At 34.0% G+C, this 16,854-nt stretch overlaps 1 protein-coding gene across 1 annotated transcript in view; it reads right to left on the bottom strand.

Moving 5' to 3' along the window:
- Window positions 1-9,575: 9,575 nt before the first annotated feature.
- LOC119634569 (homeobox protein vnd) overlaps window positions 9,576-16,854 on the bottom strand; it is a 40,275-nt gene continuing 32,996 nt past the window's right edge. Inside the window, exon 4 of the mRNA XM_038028806.1 lies at window positions 9,576-10,600. Coding sequence (XP_037884734.1) covers window positions 9,747-10,600 — 854 coding nt within the window. The 3' untranslated portion in view covers window positions 9,576-9,746. The remainder of the gene's footprint in view (window positions 10,601-16,854) is intronic.

The raw sequence follows: 16,854 nt of genomic DNA, 5'->3' as shown, positions 1-16,854 counted from the left end.
CTTGAGAAGCATTTTGGAGAACTAATGAGCATCGACATCGGTTTAACTCCTCCGCACTTATACGAAAGATGTCATAAGTAGTAAGTCTTCCCAACAGACAAATGTGATCGATCCTGCAAGTAAGTCCTTCTCGGCATCTGTCCATGTATTGCAAGCCATATTACCTAAATTGGTGATACTTTTACCCATCGCACTGAACATTCTTGCCTTTAAGGTGAACGCACGCAAATTCTACTCATTCTTTAATCTTTTTTCTACTCATAATTTTTCCTGATCATCATCGTGTTTATACATATAATGGACATCTTCGGTGTAGTTGCTTATTAAAAACATATAAAGACAAAAAAAAAAAAGAAAAATTCATTTATTTCCGTTTCAAGTAGTACTTAGAGTATACCAAAGATAGATATGTCGAAAGCTTTGGCTTACTTACTTAACAAACATGAGCTTGAATGCATCAAAGCTTTACTTGAGAAGTTGAGACTTATTGCTTGTTGCGTTGTGCATTGATTCTTAATATCTTTAGTTAAGAAAAAGTAGTTCACAATTGATAAAAATTCATATCTTTTCTTTTTCTTCTTCTTTTTTTCTGATGACCTGAAATGCGCTGCACAACAATAATCAAAGTATTAAATAATAATAATAATAATAAGGGGGAAAAAAAAAAGAAAAAAAAAAAATTAATGAATAAATAAAAGTATAACATATTGATAATAGTGTGTGCACAAGATAAGGTTACAACTTTTGTAGGCCAAATTTAATTGCGTCGTTACAAAGGGATAAGTGTACGAGTGCCTGCAGGTGAATATAATGCGATTGCTATGGAGATTATTTCGTTTCCAGTAAAGAAGCGTTAAATATTTACACAATGCAGTAAAGAAGGGGCATTTTATAATTTAATATTCCGATAGCCGAGATTAACGTAAACGAATTAACGAATGGTGTTATTAATCATATATCGACACTGCTTATAGACAATAATGGAATTCGTGCTTTAAAGAATTTTCACGACATTTCAAATATTTGCAGGTTAATTGTCGTCTAATAAGTGACGATAATGGATCGAAGATAAATTTTTCGTTTTATTTCCAATTAAAATAATAACACTCTCAAGTAAGAATATGTTGTACGTGTCCAGCAGTTATCGATGGTTTTATTTCAATATCGACGACATAGCACTCCCTCGATGTCCCAACAATACGTTAATCTTAACTTCAAATAGTCAGTTGTTTAAGAAATTTTTGTCAAGTTGTTGATAAAAATTGTACAACAACTACTACTACTACTACTACTACTACTACTACTAGTGTACAAGTGTACCTGTACCACATATCGATTTCTTTACGGACGAGAAATTTCGGCAAATATTTACAAAATGAGCGCATATTTGTGACCCTTTATGCATGTAAAACAGCCTTGGATTATGCAACTGAAGCAAATTAGAAACGGAATCGACTAAAGCTTAATAGCTGTTTAGATCGATTAAATAAATTATTAGCTATTATTGTAGGTCTTTTCTTTGAGTGAATCGCACGTATGTTTAACATTGACCTATACGGCGTTTAGCCGTTGCAAGAGATGGACAATAAATCGTTAATCGTATGTAAGTCCGCCTCGATCTTTACACATATCCAGAATTTACATACTAAGACTTTCCACTCCATGTAAAACCCATATATATATATATATATATTGTCCTCAACAACCTGTTGAGCCTATGCTAGTGCCTTTATACCCCCCACCACGTATGAGATCTTAAGGATATTTTGCAAGCACTTGCGAACACACAAACCTTTTATTATATCGATCGTTTCAGAATCACTTTGAGAACAAGCTTGTTTGTTGTCTGTCTACTCCGCCGTCCTTTCAGTTTTCTTGTGCTCAGCCTAACGCTCGTAATTTATGAGATATTTTGATGAAATGCAATGGACTAAGGTGCATTGCTCTTCGCCCAAAGATAGCCGCTATTGAACATGATTCTTATCGGATTACTTTTTCGACCATTTTTCAGACAACGTTTTATCTTGAAAAGGTATTATAAGCGATGTAGTTTACCTATTGGTGGGCCATAGCACACTATACTACGTTGACTTGTTCATTTTAATATTAATAAAAATTATCTTTTTAACAAAAATTAATTGTTTCGAAAGTCAATAAATATAATGCGGGGAGTTTCGCAACCTTAAACAAATTTCATTCATACGAACAACGCAACAGAGCCAAAAGCATAACAATATTACGAAAAAAGAAAAAAAAAAAAAGAAGAAAAAAATCATCTAAATAAACTGATCTATGATGTGACGAGAGAGACCCTTACCAATATCATCTCCCTCCCTCATTTACTATACATATGCACATAATTATTATTATTTTTGTTTGTATACATACATACATGTGCACATTTAACGGGTATAAAAACAATTGATTGTGTTACCCAAGGATTACATGACGGAAATTGAATTTTAAAAGCAGCTGCCACGTGTCCTTATAGTGCTTGAAATTGTTAACGCCGTTCAAGATGCATACATCAGTAGACAGGCTAACAGTACATTCAGCCAGCCTTTTGCGGTTGTTGGCCAATGAAGGGAAAAAGCAAATAAAAAAAAAAAAATAAAAAAAATAAAAAAAAGAAGGTAACGAAAGTAGATTTTTTGACTTTGGATTGAACATCTTTAACACTTTTGATGACTTTCTTCTGTTTGTGTTTGTGGGTGTGTCCATGAATATCTATCTATATTTATATATACATATATATACATATGGAAAGAAAAAATGAAAGAAAATAACATAAGCGAAAAAGTGTTTTCAATAAAAATTAACTGAAATCTAAAAATTGTCTATCATCTAGTATTCGAGGTGCGAGTTGTGAAACATAACCAGAAAGATATGGGGTTTAAAGCGGAAACGGAAATATACCACCAACACGCATTATTTATCAAAATCAAAAAGAAAACAAAGAACAAAAAACCAAAAAAAAAAAAAAAAAAAAGAAAAGCACTAGCCACCGAAAAAAGAACAACCAACAAATAAGCCGCCGCTAGAAGGGAGTGTGATTGACTTAATTGACTTAGTAAGCACACCGTCACACCAGAGCTACCAAGACAACCTAATAAACACCTCATCTACGTAAGCCTCATAGACGCGTACGCACGCACATACATACGTACACACACACACACACACACACACACACACACACACACACACACACATGCATACACACTTTGATACATACTCGCATAAACATCGCTATCGTTTGCTTAACAGGAGTTTTTAAGCCCAAAAACGCGCCTTAGCTCAACGTCGGCGTAGTTTTAATGAAATTGTAAAACATTCCAAAAATTTGCTCTGCATTGTTGTTTAATTTCTTTCCCGTCGTTAAAATTTATTTTTTTAATACGTTCCCCCTGTTTGTTTGCTGCCGCTAATTAACTCATTTTAAATGAAAAATCTGCTAACTGGCAATTCGGCAGCAATTTGGGGGACGCCAGGCATTACAGTGATTTATAACGTGTGGTTAAACGCAGCTTAATTAAATTTGGTTTACAATAACCGCTAGAGAGATAAGATCACCTAATACTTCTTATGAATATTGAAATTATTTATTGTTTTTTAACGTTTTTCTCAATCATTTTCAGACAGAAATTTTAAAAACTTTCTTCACACTTGCAATGGCTTTCTAATACTAGCGTAGAGTTTCCCGTGATTCCGTGATGTTTTCCAATATAATTGATTTCGCTGAACCTTAAGCCTTATTACGTCTTATTGCCGCCGTATAGTACAAATCCAATACAAATTGATCCGAAAAATGTTGACTATCTTTAAAATCTCATATCGAATTCGTGGACGTAGCCAGTGTATTGACAAAGGAACATTATAAAGACTCGATATTTACAGGATGTAATGAATTTTTTCACACATGGTGTTGAATTGTTCGCTTATCGAATTACATAATGTAAAGAAATCGATTTAATAATTGAGTCGTGACTAAGCTTCAAACTGTTGAAATACGAAAATTTTCACGATATAACCTCAAATGTTATTAAAAGACCGGATATATGGTGTATAAGTTTGTTTTCGCCGTCTTTTTTTTTTGTTTTTTTTCTTTCAAGGTTGGTTTATACATTTATTTATCCAGCACTAATTCCTTTTCCATGTTTATAAACCATTGGTCTTTTTAAGACTATATACGAAATAACCCGATTTTGAGTATAGCCACAAGAATGGCAGCAACGTTCAAACAAATAATAAGTCATTTATTGAAACTTGTATCTGCTACTAATAGTGGACGGAAGGTCGAACGTTCCAGATCAGAGTTGGAAACATTTCCTTAGAGATTTTTGTTATATGAGAGCCCGAAGTTCCAGGCTTATGAAAATCAGTTGTTGCCGTTTTATGCCTAGAAATCGCCGAAATTCTACAGCGATAGCCTAGAGATTTTAGCAAAAAAATGATATACGGTATTATCGATCAATATGAAATATATTTTATTCAGTAATGCACAGTTAAAGCAAAGTACCAGTGAGTTGCGTTGCTTTAATGAAAAACGCCACGAATTTTTTCCCCTTTAACAATTAGATTTTTTCATCCTTTAATTGCAAACATTTTACATAGATTCGATTCTATTCGATTGGACAAGGGATAATATATATATATAAATTTCCTATATAGCGCTTAAAAGTGTATTTAATTTTATTCCAAAAAGAATCGAAATATATGACGGATCTGATTGGTTAACCATTACATTTAAATACATTATAAGCGACTGCCTACAATAGATAACAACTGATTAGCGACTGGTCAAATTGATTTTTAAGAATCAACCCATTGAGCAATTACTCGCTTCCCTTACTGATACGATGATAAATGATAAGAACTTAATGGTTGCTCTGTTCATATGTTGTTATTATTAGAATTTATTTTTTAATCAATTTAATATTGATTTTATTCTTTACTTAAGCGAATTATAAAGTTGAGCGATATATATATATATATAGCGTTTTATATATTCATTTATTCATCTTCACAAATCTAAATCCTTATTTACTATCTATTGTAATCGAGTTTTTTTTTTTTTTTTTCATCGTAATTCTGATGAATTCTTAAGCACACATTTTGCACTTACACAATACATATGAACGCAAGTGTGTATAGATGTTTATGCGTAAAATACATATCTAAATACATGTCTGAATATCTGTTAAGTGTTAATGATTAATTGTATTGATTTTTATGTTGTTTTCTATTGGTTTAACACTTGTCGCGCTATTTATGACGATACTTCAATAACAAGTGTACACCGTAATATTTTATTGTATTATACTATGTCATATAAAAGAGCAGACACTTATACAGACATATGTATCTATATGGTATCATAATAATTTTCAAGTGCTAACCACTTATAGGCAATGGATGATATAGCTTTGATTTAATTGGTGACAAAAAAAAAAATCTAAAAAAAAAAAGAAAAAAGAAAAATAAAGAAAGAATTTTTTTTTCTGTTTCTTTTTTTCGAATTCTTTCATAGACAACCGACGGTTAAAAGTCTTTGATTTTCTTATTTTTCTTTTTTTCTATTTGCTTTTTCTAATTCCGATAGCTTTTCGATTTCAGTCAACTAAGTGTCTTCGACTTTGTAACAGAGATCTCCTACATTCTTGATTAGTATGGAATTCTCAAGTTGGCTTGACGGTTTACAAGTCGAGGTAATATTCATGTCTCAAACATAGGGCTATATAGGACGTATAAATACAGCGAACTGTTATGTGTCATGTAACGTTTGATGTTTACTTATAACTAATAGAAAACTTTTATTTCGTTATTCGAGATGGTTCTAAAGTACGCGCAACTTTAGCTGCACTAATTCTACCAAGCAGTACTGCATCGTCTGTCAAAGACATAACAGTTCATAGATAATTAAGAGGAAAAATTATGGACAATTACTAATTAAGCCGAAATGAATAGCTTTTTAAGATGAAAATAAGCAAAGATTCTCAAAAAAAAAAAAAAAAAAATGTAACTTACTTCACAATAGCAGTTCGTTCAAGGCGAAAGCACTTGATAGGTATGTAAAAAAATCGCGGAGTTTGCGGCGCCTTACCAAAATCAATAGTACACTCTGGCGTATTCGGTCCAACTCTACAAGTTTCAATGCTGTCGATGCCCGTTGTCTACTCGGCCTATTAGCGATAAGATCGATGAAATTCTCGAAAGAGTTATGGTGTACTACTGGTGCACATCTTCTCTTCAGGGTTCGGAACTTAATAGTAGGATAAGGTCATTACGACAATGTCATTCTCTCTTCTTAGTCATTGATAGATATCCGTTTATCATTTTCATAATGAAACCAATCATTTCTCACAGCATACGTACCTAGAATGTTTCGTTCGTGTTCTGACTAAAAATTTCGGAATGTAAAGCTTGATCGTACACGACTTTTTATATACGAATATAGCAACTCGAGCATAGCATGTAGGTCAACTTGTTGTCACTTTCGTCAGGTAGATCGTCATAAGTGTAATGCGCTGACGCATAATTTCGGTAAATCACTTGTTCAAGTCAATTCTCGTATGCATTAAGAGCAACACTGTTTACGAGCTTGTAAGTCCTTGCGAGCGCTATAGGAAACGGTAGCTTGATCAAATTTTTGTTATTGCGTATTAACGATCGCGCCATGAAAATACAGTTTACACTGACTTATTATTTGATGATTCCTCCAGAAAAGAAAAGTGAAGAAGAGAAGTGAAGAGAGAAAGTCGAGTTACCGCAAAAATCCATTTATTAGGAGCGATCAATTTTGATTTTGTTAATATTGGGACAAAAATAATTTGTAAACATTCAATGCACTTTCAAGTAAAAGGTCACATGGCAAATACTAGGTGTAGAAGTATTCGTTAGTTTGCATCTAGCTGTCGATCCCATGTATTAAGGCTGCTACTATTATTCCATTGACAAATTTTGGGGAAGATCATCTCTCTCTTTTAGGAGAGAGAATCCGTGCATGCTGAGTTAAATTTCGAAGCGGAATTACTAGGTGCTTGAATGTATTTTGATCAGTGATATCCATGAGAATGATAATGTAAAACGAAGTATTAATGTACATAACAGGTAAATACGATAATTTTGATTTTCCTCTACACTACTAAATAACAGTTTTCCATTTACTATTATTGAGTTATTCAGTTTATTTAGAAGCTAAACATGAAATCCACACAACTGAGTTTTCGACATTTCTTACTTATGTTGTTTGATTTGATGAAAATCTACTGTCAAAGACTATCTAACACTTTTCGAAGCCTACGGTAATGCTGCTCCATCCATGTCAGTGGCATAGAATCGCCTGGCGGACCAACAAAGCTCGAAAACAATTAATTGCAGGACTTATTCGACGAAAATCCAGCTTGAATTCTCAAAGAATTTACGAACAGTTTAGCAGTTGATGAATCCACTCTTTTTAGATGCTTAACGCTTAGACGTTTGGAAACCTCCAAAGGGAGGAGAAATGGATATCATACGAATTGACTGAATATGTTATTTCGAACCGTTCTAATATCGCGGTTTCATAGCTTGCCAGAGGCAAAAGGAGGGGAAAAAGATTAGCCGTAGTGATTAACAGACGCGTTGGAAGAACTGTCAAGGATACGCTATTGCAGCTTGAATGAGAATTTCTGCCGCACTCACCTTACACACCAGATACAGCGCCTTCTGAGCAGCATTTGTTCAGATCGCTTAGCTAACAAACGTTTTTGAAATGCTGAAGAAATTGCGAAAATGGGTCGATGATTGAATCCGTGCCAAAGCAATATCGTGCTTTCGACATGGTATCACTGCGTAGAAAGTTGTAGAAAAATGGTGCTTTTTTCAAGTGAAAGACAGATCAAAATACATGCAAGCGCCTAATCATTTCAGAAAACTATTCTAAAATGTGGGCAATCAGAACTTGAATTACAATTTTGTGGTTTGTTTGTCTCTCTTACTCTTTATATATTTATTAACAGCAAACGCGTCTATGTTAGATCTATTTTTACGCTTATACATAGAAATACGCATCACGGACACTCTAAATATAGTCTTGATTAGACCGTAATTCTGGGCCGATTTTGATATGTTCAACCATTTTTTTCTACGCTTGCTTGTCTGTCTTTCCCTCACCGTGTTTCTTAGGTACTGGCTGTAGAAGTTATTGATGTGATACTTCGTACCAAAAATACAAAGTAGTTCGTCAACCCTTTTTTTTAGCGAGAGAGTTTTAATTTATCTATGAGCATTTGGTAAACTGTAGTGTTTCCAGGCGAAAGTAATTTCTTTAAGCTTCACGGAAACGGTATAGTTTAATGCTTGGGTTAAATGTGTTACATGTGTGCGATAGTATAGTTCTTCATGGCTTCGAACAAGTCAAGTTCTATCCCATATATGATAAGCATCACTTTTTTCGCTAGATTCAACGTAATGTGTTACTAAGTCGTAGCAAATGATGAAAAGACCATGGTGAAGATCAACATCCGTTAGCACTTCCATTTCGAAGGTAGCTTGGCGTAGTACGTCACACGCCAATTTAACGAAACTAACAACAATCGACGACATTGTGCCTCGGTTTCGCTTTGCAGATCTTCAAAAAAAAAGAAAAGAAGATCACCATTCTTAGACAGTCCTCCTGCTGATTACTGCTTCGTTCAATTGGTGGTTTATTAACTGCTTAAGCGATATGTCCATTCATTTAATGAGAAGAGAGACAAAAAGTTCGTGCATCTGTGCATAGGTTCGAAAGACTTTAGCTCCTTTAGGAGCTCCGAAAGGAGCTAAAGTCTATCAAGAAGATGGAAAAAATATGCAGTTAACGATGGGCGATGCACCGATTAGAATAATTTTTAATATTCAGGATCATAAGGCGAATCGAATGTTACGGTTCGCAAGAGAGGAAAGCATCATATTGGACACCCCTGTTAAGTTAAATAATTGTTATATTATATAAAATTTTATACGAGCATGTTGGTTATCTTACCTTTTTCTTTACCACATATATTTTAGCCCCTTTCGACTTATTATCGGAATACGAGAAATTTCTTCTTTTTTTTTTAATTTTTCAAAATTTTCTTTCAAATGAAATTTATTTACTAAGTTTTCTATTTTAACATTTCTTTATATACTATATTAACTATTAGGAAAATTTTATATATTTTACAGAAAAAATGCTTTGTTTTACAAACTAACTTAATATGTTAAATTAAACTTAAAAAAGTAAAGAAGAGGAAAGAGAGTTTTTTTTTTTTTTAAAGAAATATTATTTTACAAAATTTTTGGATTTTTAAAATTTTTCATTAATAAAAAAAAAAAAAAAAAAAAAAAAAAAAAAAATAAAATTTAAAATTTAATTAAATTTTTAAAATTTTGTTAAAATTTTTTGGAATTTTTATAAAATTTTATAATTTTTAGAAAAATTCAAAAAGAATTCTTTTTTATGATTTATTGTCCAATAATTATTCGAGTGTAATATGATTTTCTTATTCTTCTTCTTCTTCCTTTTTTTTTTTTTTTGTAATAATTTTTATTGCTTATAATTTTTTGTAATTATTTAAGTACATTATTGATTTTCTTTTTTTTTAAAATTCAAATAATTTTGCTTATTGAAACTTAATAACCTCACCGGTAGAAAGCTTTTCGGGAGATTGCCTTATAACTCTCGAACTTTAATATATTCCACTTCGATGTCGAAATTTTTGTTATACATCGGCATCTAATTACAGCTAATGCCACCAGGCTCTTTGATGCGGATGGGCGGCATGCAAGCCAGCTGCTGCCGCTGCTGCGGCATGTTGATAGGCAGCCGCCCCATTAGCCAGAACTAAATGGTGTGCTGCCGCATTTTGCATAGAAGCCGACACACAATCTTGGGGTACTTTAGAGCCATCGCTTAAACAGGGCTTACCGTTACGCACTAATACCGGCACCGCTACACGTCTTGGTGACGGTAACGCCGATGGATGATGCGGATGACCATGCAAAGCGGGATGTTGTTCGTAAACTCCCTTTTCGTTTTGTGCCCGCTTCGTCTTATAACGATGATTTTGAAACCATATCTTCACTTGGGTCGGTGTCAAACGTATCAGACTGGCTAAATGTTCTCTCTCGGGTGCGGATAGATAACGTTGCTGGCGAAAACGTCTTTCTAATTCATAGGTCTGGGCTTTGGTAAATAATACGCGACGTTTGCGCTTTTTCGTAGGCATACCGTCCGGCCCCACACCACCACTACTGCCCGCACCATTGCCATTGCAACCATCTTGATCATTATCATCTTCGATTTCCTCTTCAATGCCGTCTTCCAATAGGCTATCGTCTTGGGCGTTGGCGGAATTTAAAGCCCCGTTATCATTATGACCTTTATTTAACAAACCTTGAGCATGTTGCGTATGCATCGTATGTACATTTGAATTATCGCCGCCACCCACAGACAAAGCATCACTATCTGCCGAACGACTGTACGATTTATAATCGCCTGATAGCGCCGGTGAAGTTTGGCAATTGGAGCCGATATATGTGTATGAGACTTCAGAATTTACCGGCGAAGTACTATCGGGACTGGCGGATTGTTGAATTCCTAATATGAATACAATTTGAGAAAATAAAACAATTTTCATTTCATTCGCTATTTAGTTTGCACTGTGTTTAGAAATACGAATACCATAATCCTTCATACCATGACGTACAACTAATATTATGGCAATGAAAGAAAGCACCAGGAATGGCGTTAATTGTAATAATAAAATAAGATGAAAGACAACAAGTGAGAAAGTTATATTTGGCGTTGGCCGAATCTCGTATATCCGCAAAAAAAATCTAATTTTTATTACTTTATGACGAAACTAAGTACAGGGTAATAAGATCTTTGACAAACACGTTAGATTTGCTACAAGTGAAATGATTTAGAATATTTAGTGGTCAGCCATATTCGATTATAATATTTTCATTCGCTTTTATTAAAAAGATCGTATCGGGGGACGAAGTTCGCATACCCATTGCTATGCTTTTCGCATTCTACTCTTCAAGTTCTGCGCTCGTCGTTGCTATTATTAAGAATGCCTATGATATTCAATTTACAATGAACCCAGTTTTAGGCGGGTGGATAATATATCTTCATTTAAGGAGTGTACAAAATAGTTTTAAACATTCTGTCTTGTTTGCGTTATGACAAGAAATAGACATAAGACCTCAACAAAGTGAAAAAAGTAAAATTTAATCAATTGCAACTTTGTGTGGGACGGATGACGGATATTTTCCATTTTTGCGCGTAAGGAGTGCAGCGTTTCGTTAAGTAAATGTGGCGAGTGTCAGCCTTCCAACTTTTATAATTTCCAACTAACCAGCAAAAATCCACAAATTTTTATTAAGAAAAACGAAGTTGGGTTCAGTTTATGCTCCACAGCGAGTTTCTACTCCAACCAATTTGGCTAACCTGCGTGCAGAAATTTCTAATGTTTCTACCAAATTTAAAATTGATATTTCATTTATGCGATAAAGAGAGTGTCAAGAACACAAACCATACAAACGGACAGACATGGGTAAATCAAATCAGGATATCTTGCTGATCAAGAATATATGTATAGTTTATAGGGTCTCTGAAGCTTCTTTTTGGATGTTACCTACATTTTTGGGGGAAAAAAATAAAACGAGTATACCGCCATCTTACTGTGGTGGATATAATAACGGATGGTATTTTTCTAACATGACTTTATGTACAAAGCTGTTATCTTAGGTATCATAGAACAAACGTACTTTCGTTGCAATAAAAAAAGAATTGTATATTAAATACAAAAGGAGTAAGTTACGCTACGTGAAGTACATTGCAGTCTATTGAAACAAATGATCTTTAATGTTAGTTAGTGCAGCGGGAAGATTAAAATGAAAATTAAGGCGTTCGTTTGAACTGACAGGTGACTGTCAATTGTCACAAGAATCGCAAACCTTTCCTGATCCGGTTTGATATATCGAGTATATTTATTCGTGCCTAACTTTCTACTCTTTGCATTAAGTGCATTAAATACACAGAGCGAGTAGCAATCTACTTCTATTGTTGTTATTGTGTTTCATAAGAATACAAAACGAACGTGGATTTGAAATTTGAAAAGAAACAGTCAAAGTCTGAGAGTTTCATTAGTCACATCGAGCTCCCAAGCCTTGTTTAGGGGCTAACGCCTGTGCGCGGTAAAGTGCTCAGGCTATTAAGGATGCTAAAAATGTATGTAGCATACTCGGCATCTATGATCATCGACATAATATGCATCGGAACAGTGCTTATATACATGTCTTTTCGTAGCAGATGTCTGTGAATCAAGCAAATTCCTTAAGGGTGGCTACTCTGCTCTCTGAGCCCTCTTATCAATTCTTCTTAGTAATGGCCGTGCACATTACGACCTACACCAGTGCCCAGTCCGGACGTACTGCAACGTGCCGTATCTAATGGTTAAATGTAGGCAAATACCGTTGCCTCTTTATTCACCTCTAAAATGTTGATTATCATTGTGCTTAAGGTGTGGCGACGACTTTTTAGTGGCTAGTAGAGAGAGAGAGAGAGAGAGATCTGCTTAAGTTGCTTATTATCATATGAAATGAGTACAAAATTGACTAAAAGTGTTTTTTGTTGATTTCAAACTTAATGAAAATATTATTTCCGGCGCCCTGGGTGATTGTAGGTGATTCTAAGTATACATTATTGGATGATTGAAATGTTCTTTGCATAAAATTATCTTTAATTTAATCTAATCATTTATGTCGATAATGAAAATCAAGTTATTGACCAAATTTGCATAATCTTAATGCAGCTCTGCTGCTCTGTGAACATAACCTAACTTAATAGGCGATATATATATATATATATATATGAACATAATATCCTTTTCACTATGGCAACTTTAAAACTTAAGCAATTAATAACTTAATAAAGGGAAAACAGTAGAAAATCTATCAAGTTAATCACAATACAGCTGTAAAAATTCCCATTAAATCGAGTAAAAAAAATGAGAGAGGCGAAGAGGAACGGTAACGGTAAAAGCAACAGCAACAGCAATAGCAATGGGAAAAAGGAAGTGCGTGTCGGGCCAATTTGTTGTTTTAGCTTAAAACAAAATAATCCTTGAGTGTGAAGCACCGGGACGGGACTATTAGTCAAGATTACTGACAAAAATATATAAAAATTGTTAAACGAAATTTAAACGCATACACACACACACACACACTCTCACACGAGCCTACATTTAGTAGAGAGTTAAATAAAAAAGAAAAAGAAAGAAAAAGAAAAAAATATAGAATAACATAACAATCCTTAATTCAAGTTATTATTGAAAGAAAGGTGGTTGCTGGTTATTAACGAAGCCCTCAACACAACTATCGACCAACACTACTCCAAAAATTTAAGAAAAAAAAAAAAAAAAAAGTTGAATGCTAAACGTTAAACCTTGCCTTGCGTATTATAGAAAGAACATCTGCCTTTTATGTTATGATGACAAACATACCAAAAAATTATGTTTTGAGATGGTTAATAAATCGATAGGAAAAAACAATAGCAGCAACAGCAACAACAACGTTGACAACAACAACAACAACAGCAACGTTGACAATAACAACAACGGACAGAAAATAACTTTTTAACTTCAAACAAATGACAAGCCCAACGAGGTTATATATGGAAAATATGTACGGACATTTCAACATTTTCAATAGGATCGGATGACTGATGCATATAAGCACAAATAGAATTTAAACAAACATCCCTTGGATGCAGAATCAAAATAAAAATCTACAAACTCATGTATATTTACAATATCCAGGGCTGTTTATGCGTGTATGTGCCAATAGCATATACAATATACAATACAATAATAATAATAATAATAAACATTATTAACTGTGGCAACACCCGGTAGGTTTAGGGTGTTTTTGTTATTTCCTTGCTCTTACTATACTATACACTTCGGCATCTCAGCGGCAGACTATCAATCTTAAAGGTATTAAGTGAAATCAAATGTCAATTAATCCTAATGAGATAAAATGAGTTAGACAAAGAGCGTTAAGTAAAGAGTGAAGAGCGAAGAGAGAAACTCACAACAAACCAATTACGAACGTCTACCTGGTTAGTCGGTTATATTACAGCTTTCATTCATAAAATACCGACTTTACGGAATAACTCAGCAGGCGGTGATTTTTCTCAATAAAAATCTACATCGTTGCAATATATTGTTCAGCCTTTAAGCTCACACCGATGACCTTAAGCGTGAAAGGAAATCACTTTTTATATGGCAATAAATTAGGGTTGATGTTTATTGTGTGCGTAATAGCGCGCGTGTATATGTATATAGATATAAGTGTGTGTGTGTGTGTGTGTGTGTGTGTGTGTGTGTGTGTGTGTAATTGTATTCAATGTTTTTCTTTTTTTCTTTCCATTATAAAAACCTCAAATAGAGGTGTGATCGAATGGAACATCCTTCCGTTCTGATATGTTGTCTATGCATTGTTCAACGAATGGGAAGATTTAAAAACGGTAATATTACTATTTTTTTTTTTTTTTTTTTTTTTCGAGTTGGATGATAAAAAAAAGAAGCCTTTTATTTTGTATTTAGTATGAGTTTGATTGAAGTAAATTATCAGAATTTTTGTTCGTCAACCAACTTCTTGAAATTGCTATTGTATTAAGAACGTTGCGGAGACATACCGATTGATTTGGAATATGTTCGAAATTTTCTTTTATAAAGAGTATGACAGCAAGATGTCTATTGTGTCGATGCTTAATGTCTTAGTAAAGATATTTTGATGCCACAGTTGCTTTATTTGCATACTCGACAAACTCTAGTGTGGTTGTGCTTGTACCTAAATTCACAAGAAGAAAAAAGACGTTGCCTAATCTTGAGGCTGTAGTGCAATTTATTGCAAAGCAGTATCGCTTTGACCGCACGAAACCCTTTGATATGTTCATCATGACTGCGTTGCACTATGCTATTGATCTTGAACCTAGAGATATTTTGCTTGTTGAGGCCAATATGTATCGCAATATCTATTACACGCGATACCGGGCACAGTCTTAAATCTTACCATGGACAATTGTCCACGATCAACTTTAAAGAAATCCGTATTAGTGATTCTTCGATAGCGTGTTCGAAAGCGTTTGTAAAGCAAATCTACAAAAGTGATTGTAATATTAAAAAGAAGCTGCACCGGGTCTCTGCAATTTTCACAAAATTCACTTTAACTAAAGTAAGGAAGGTCGCAAAACCTTTTCCTTAGGTTAGCAGTGTTCACGGTATCTATTTACTTTTTTCCTATTCCTACAAGAAGTAACTATTCCTACGCACTTAGATATCCAATCTGTCGTTAAGCTTTAAGCACGGAATGAATGAAAAGCTTTTAAAAAAACTTTAAATTTTTCTTCTAATTAGGTAAAGTTAGATTAAGATAATAATTTCCAAGGTGACAGACTGACCTGGACCTATTTCTGAGTTGAATGGGGAAAGTCGCATGACATGTCCCATAATTCTTATATGAATTTGATCATTATTACTATAGGTCTCATTTGTATACCATACCCTAGTTGTGGTACAAGGGTATAGGGACTTATGCAACAACCAAGAGAACTCAAAATGGACTCAATTTTTATTATAACGATCAATACAGAATCGTTTTTTGAAATGATATAAGCTTGCCTGTCTGCCCATCCGTCTGTCCGTCTGCCAATCTTGTTTTTTTTTATGTTCAACGTGCTCATACAGAAATAATTTGATGAAATCTGACACAAAATATAACTTGTTAATTGTTTACTTTCAAATCGCTAAGAAGATATTTGAGAGTGATTGTGAATAAAAAAATCCGATCAAAAACTTAACTGAGCGAAAAAAAGGATTTTCTCATTGTTTTATGAAAGTAGCGCATTGCTTGACAGACTTTTTATTGTTATAATACTTTTCACAAATCTGGCCACCTTTGCGAAAATATATGCTAAACCTCAACTGATGGTAAGAAGCTCGTTGTCAAATAATGACGTTAAGACGCTGAATATTTTTAAGGATTTTTACAAAACAATCAAGGAAATTATATTCGATTATATATATTCATCACGAATCTTTTATACCCATCACCCCCTCTTCCTAAAAAAAAAAAAGAAGAAAACAACTAATTTATTCATCCTTTACAATATTGGATGGGCGCGGCTGATTTTTTCAAGCAAAATATACAGAGAGCAAAGGTGTTCATAACGGTTGTTATAGAGACGTTTTATGCATCTTCTTTAAAAAGTTTGATTCATTTTCAATTTCTTTCGCAAGTTTGTGCATAATGTATTTATGTTTGGGAACGGGAGATCGTTTACCACAACTACCGCACAGTTGTACAGACGGATAACTGGGCAGATGATCGAGCGGACATGCTTGAATATGAAACTAGCGAAAATCTTATATACTTTGTGGGGTTTTTGAAACTGGCTTCTGCTTGCGTTATAAAGACCGATGTGGTCAACTTTCAATAGTAGCTTGCGCGCATGAACTTCTAATGTTTCTGCCCAATTTGAACGGGACAGCTTCATTTTTGCGGCCAGGAGAAGGCTTACAACAGACATTACATAGACGGACCGACAGACATGCTTAAACCAATTTAGAATTCGACGCTGATCAAGAATACATATATATATATATATATATATATATATATATACTTTGTGAGGTCACTGAAGTTTTCTTCTGGGCGTTGCAAACGTTTTGATTAAATGAACATACCCCTCATCCTTTGATAACATATTTTTTAGTATATTATGTCTGTTTGTCTGTCTCTCTCTCTCTCTCTCTCTCTCTCTCTCTCTCTCTCTCTCTCTCT

The sequence above is a fragment of the Glossina fuscipes genome, unplaced genomic scaffold, assembly GCF_014805625.2.
Source record: "Glossina fuscipes isolate IAEA_lab_2018 unplaced genomic scaffold, Yale_Gfus_2 0, whole genome shotgun sequence".
Taxonomy (NCBI): Eukaryota; Metazoa; Arthropoda; class Insecta; order Diptera; family Glossinidae; genus Glossina; species Glossina fuscipes.
This window is presented reverse-complemented; position numbering and strand designations above follow the sequence as displayed.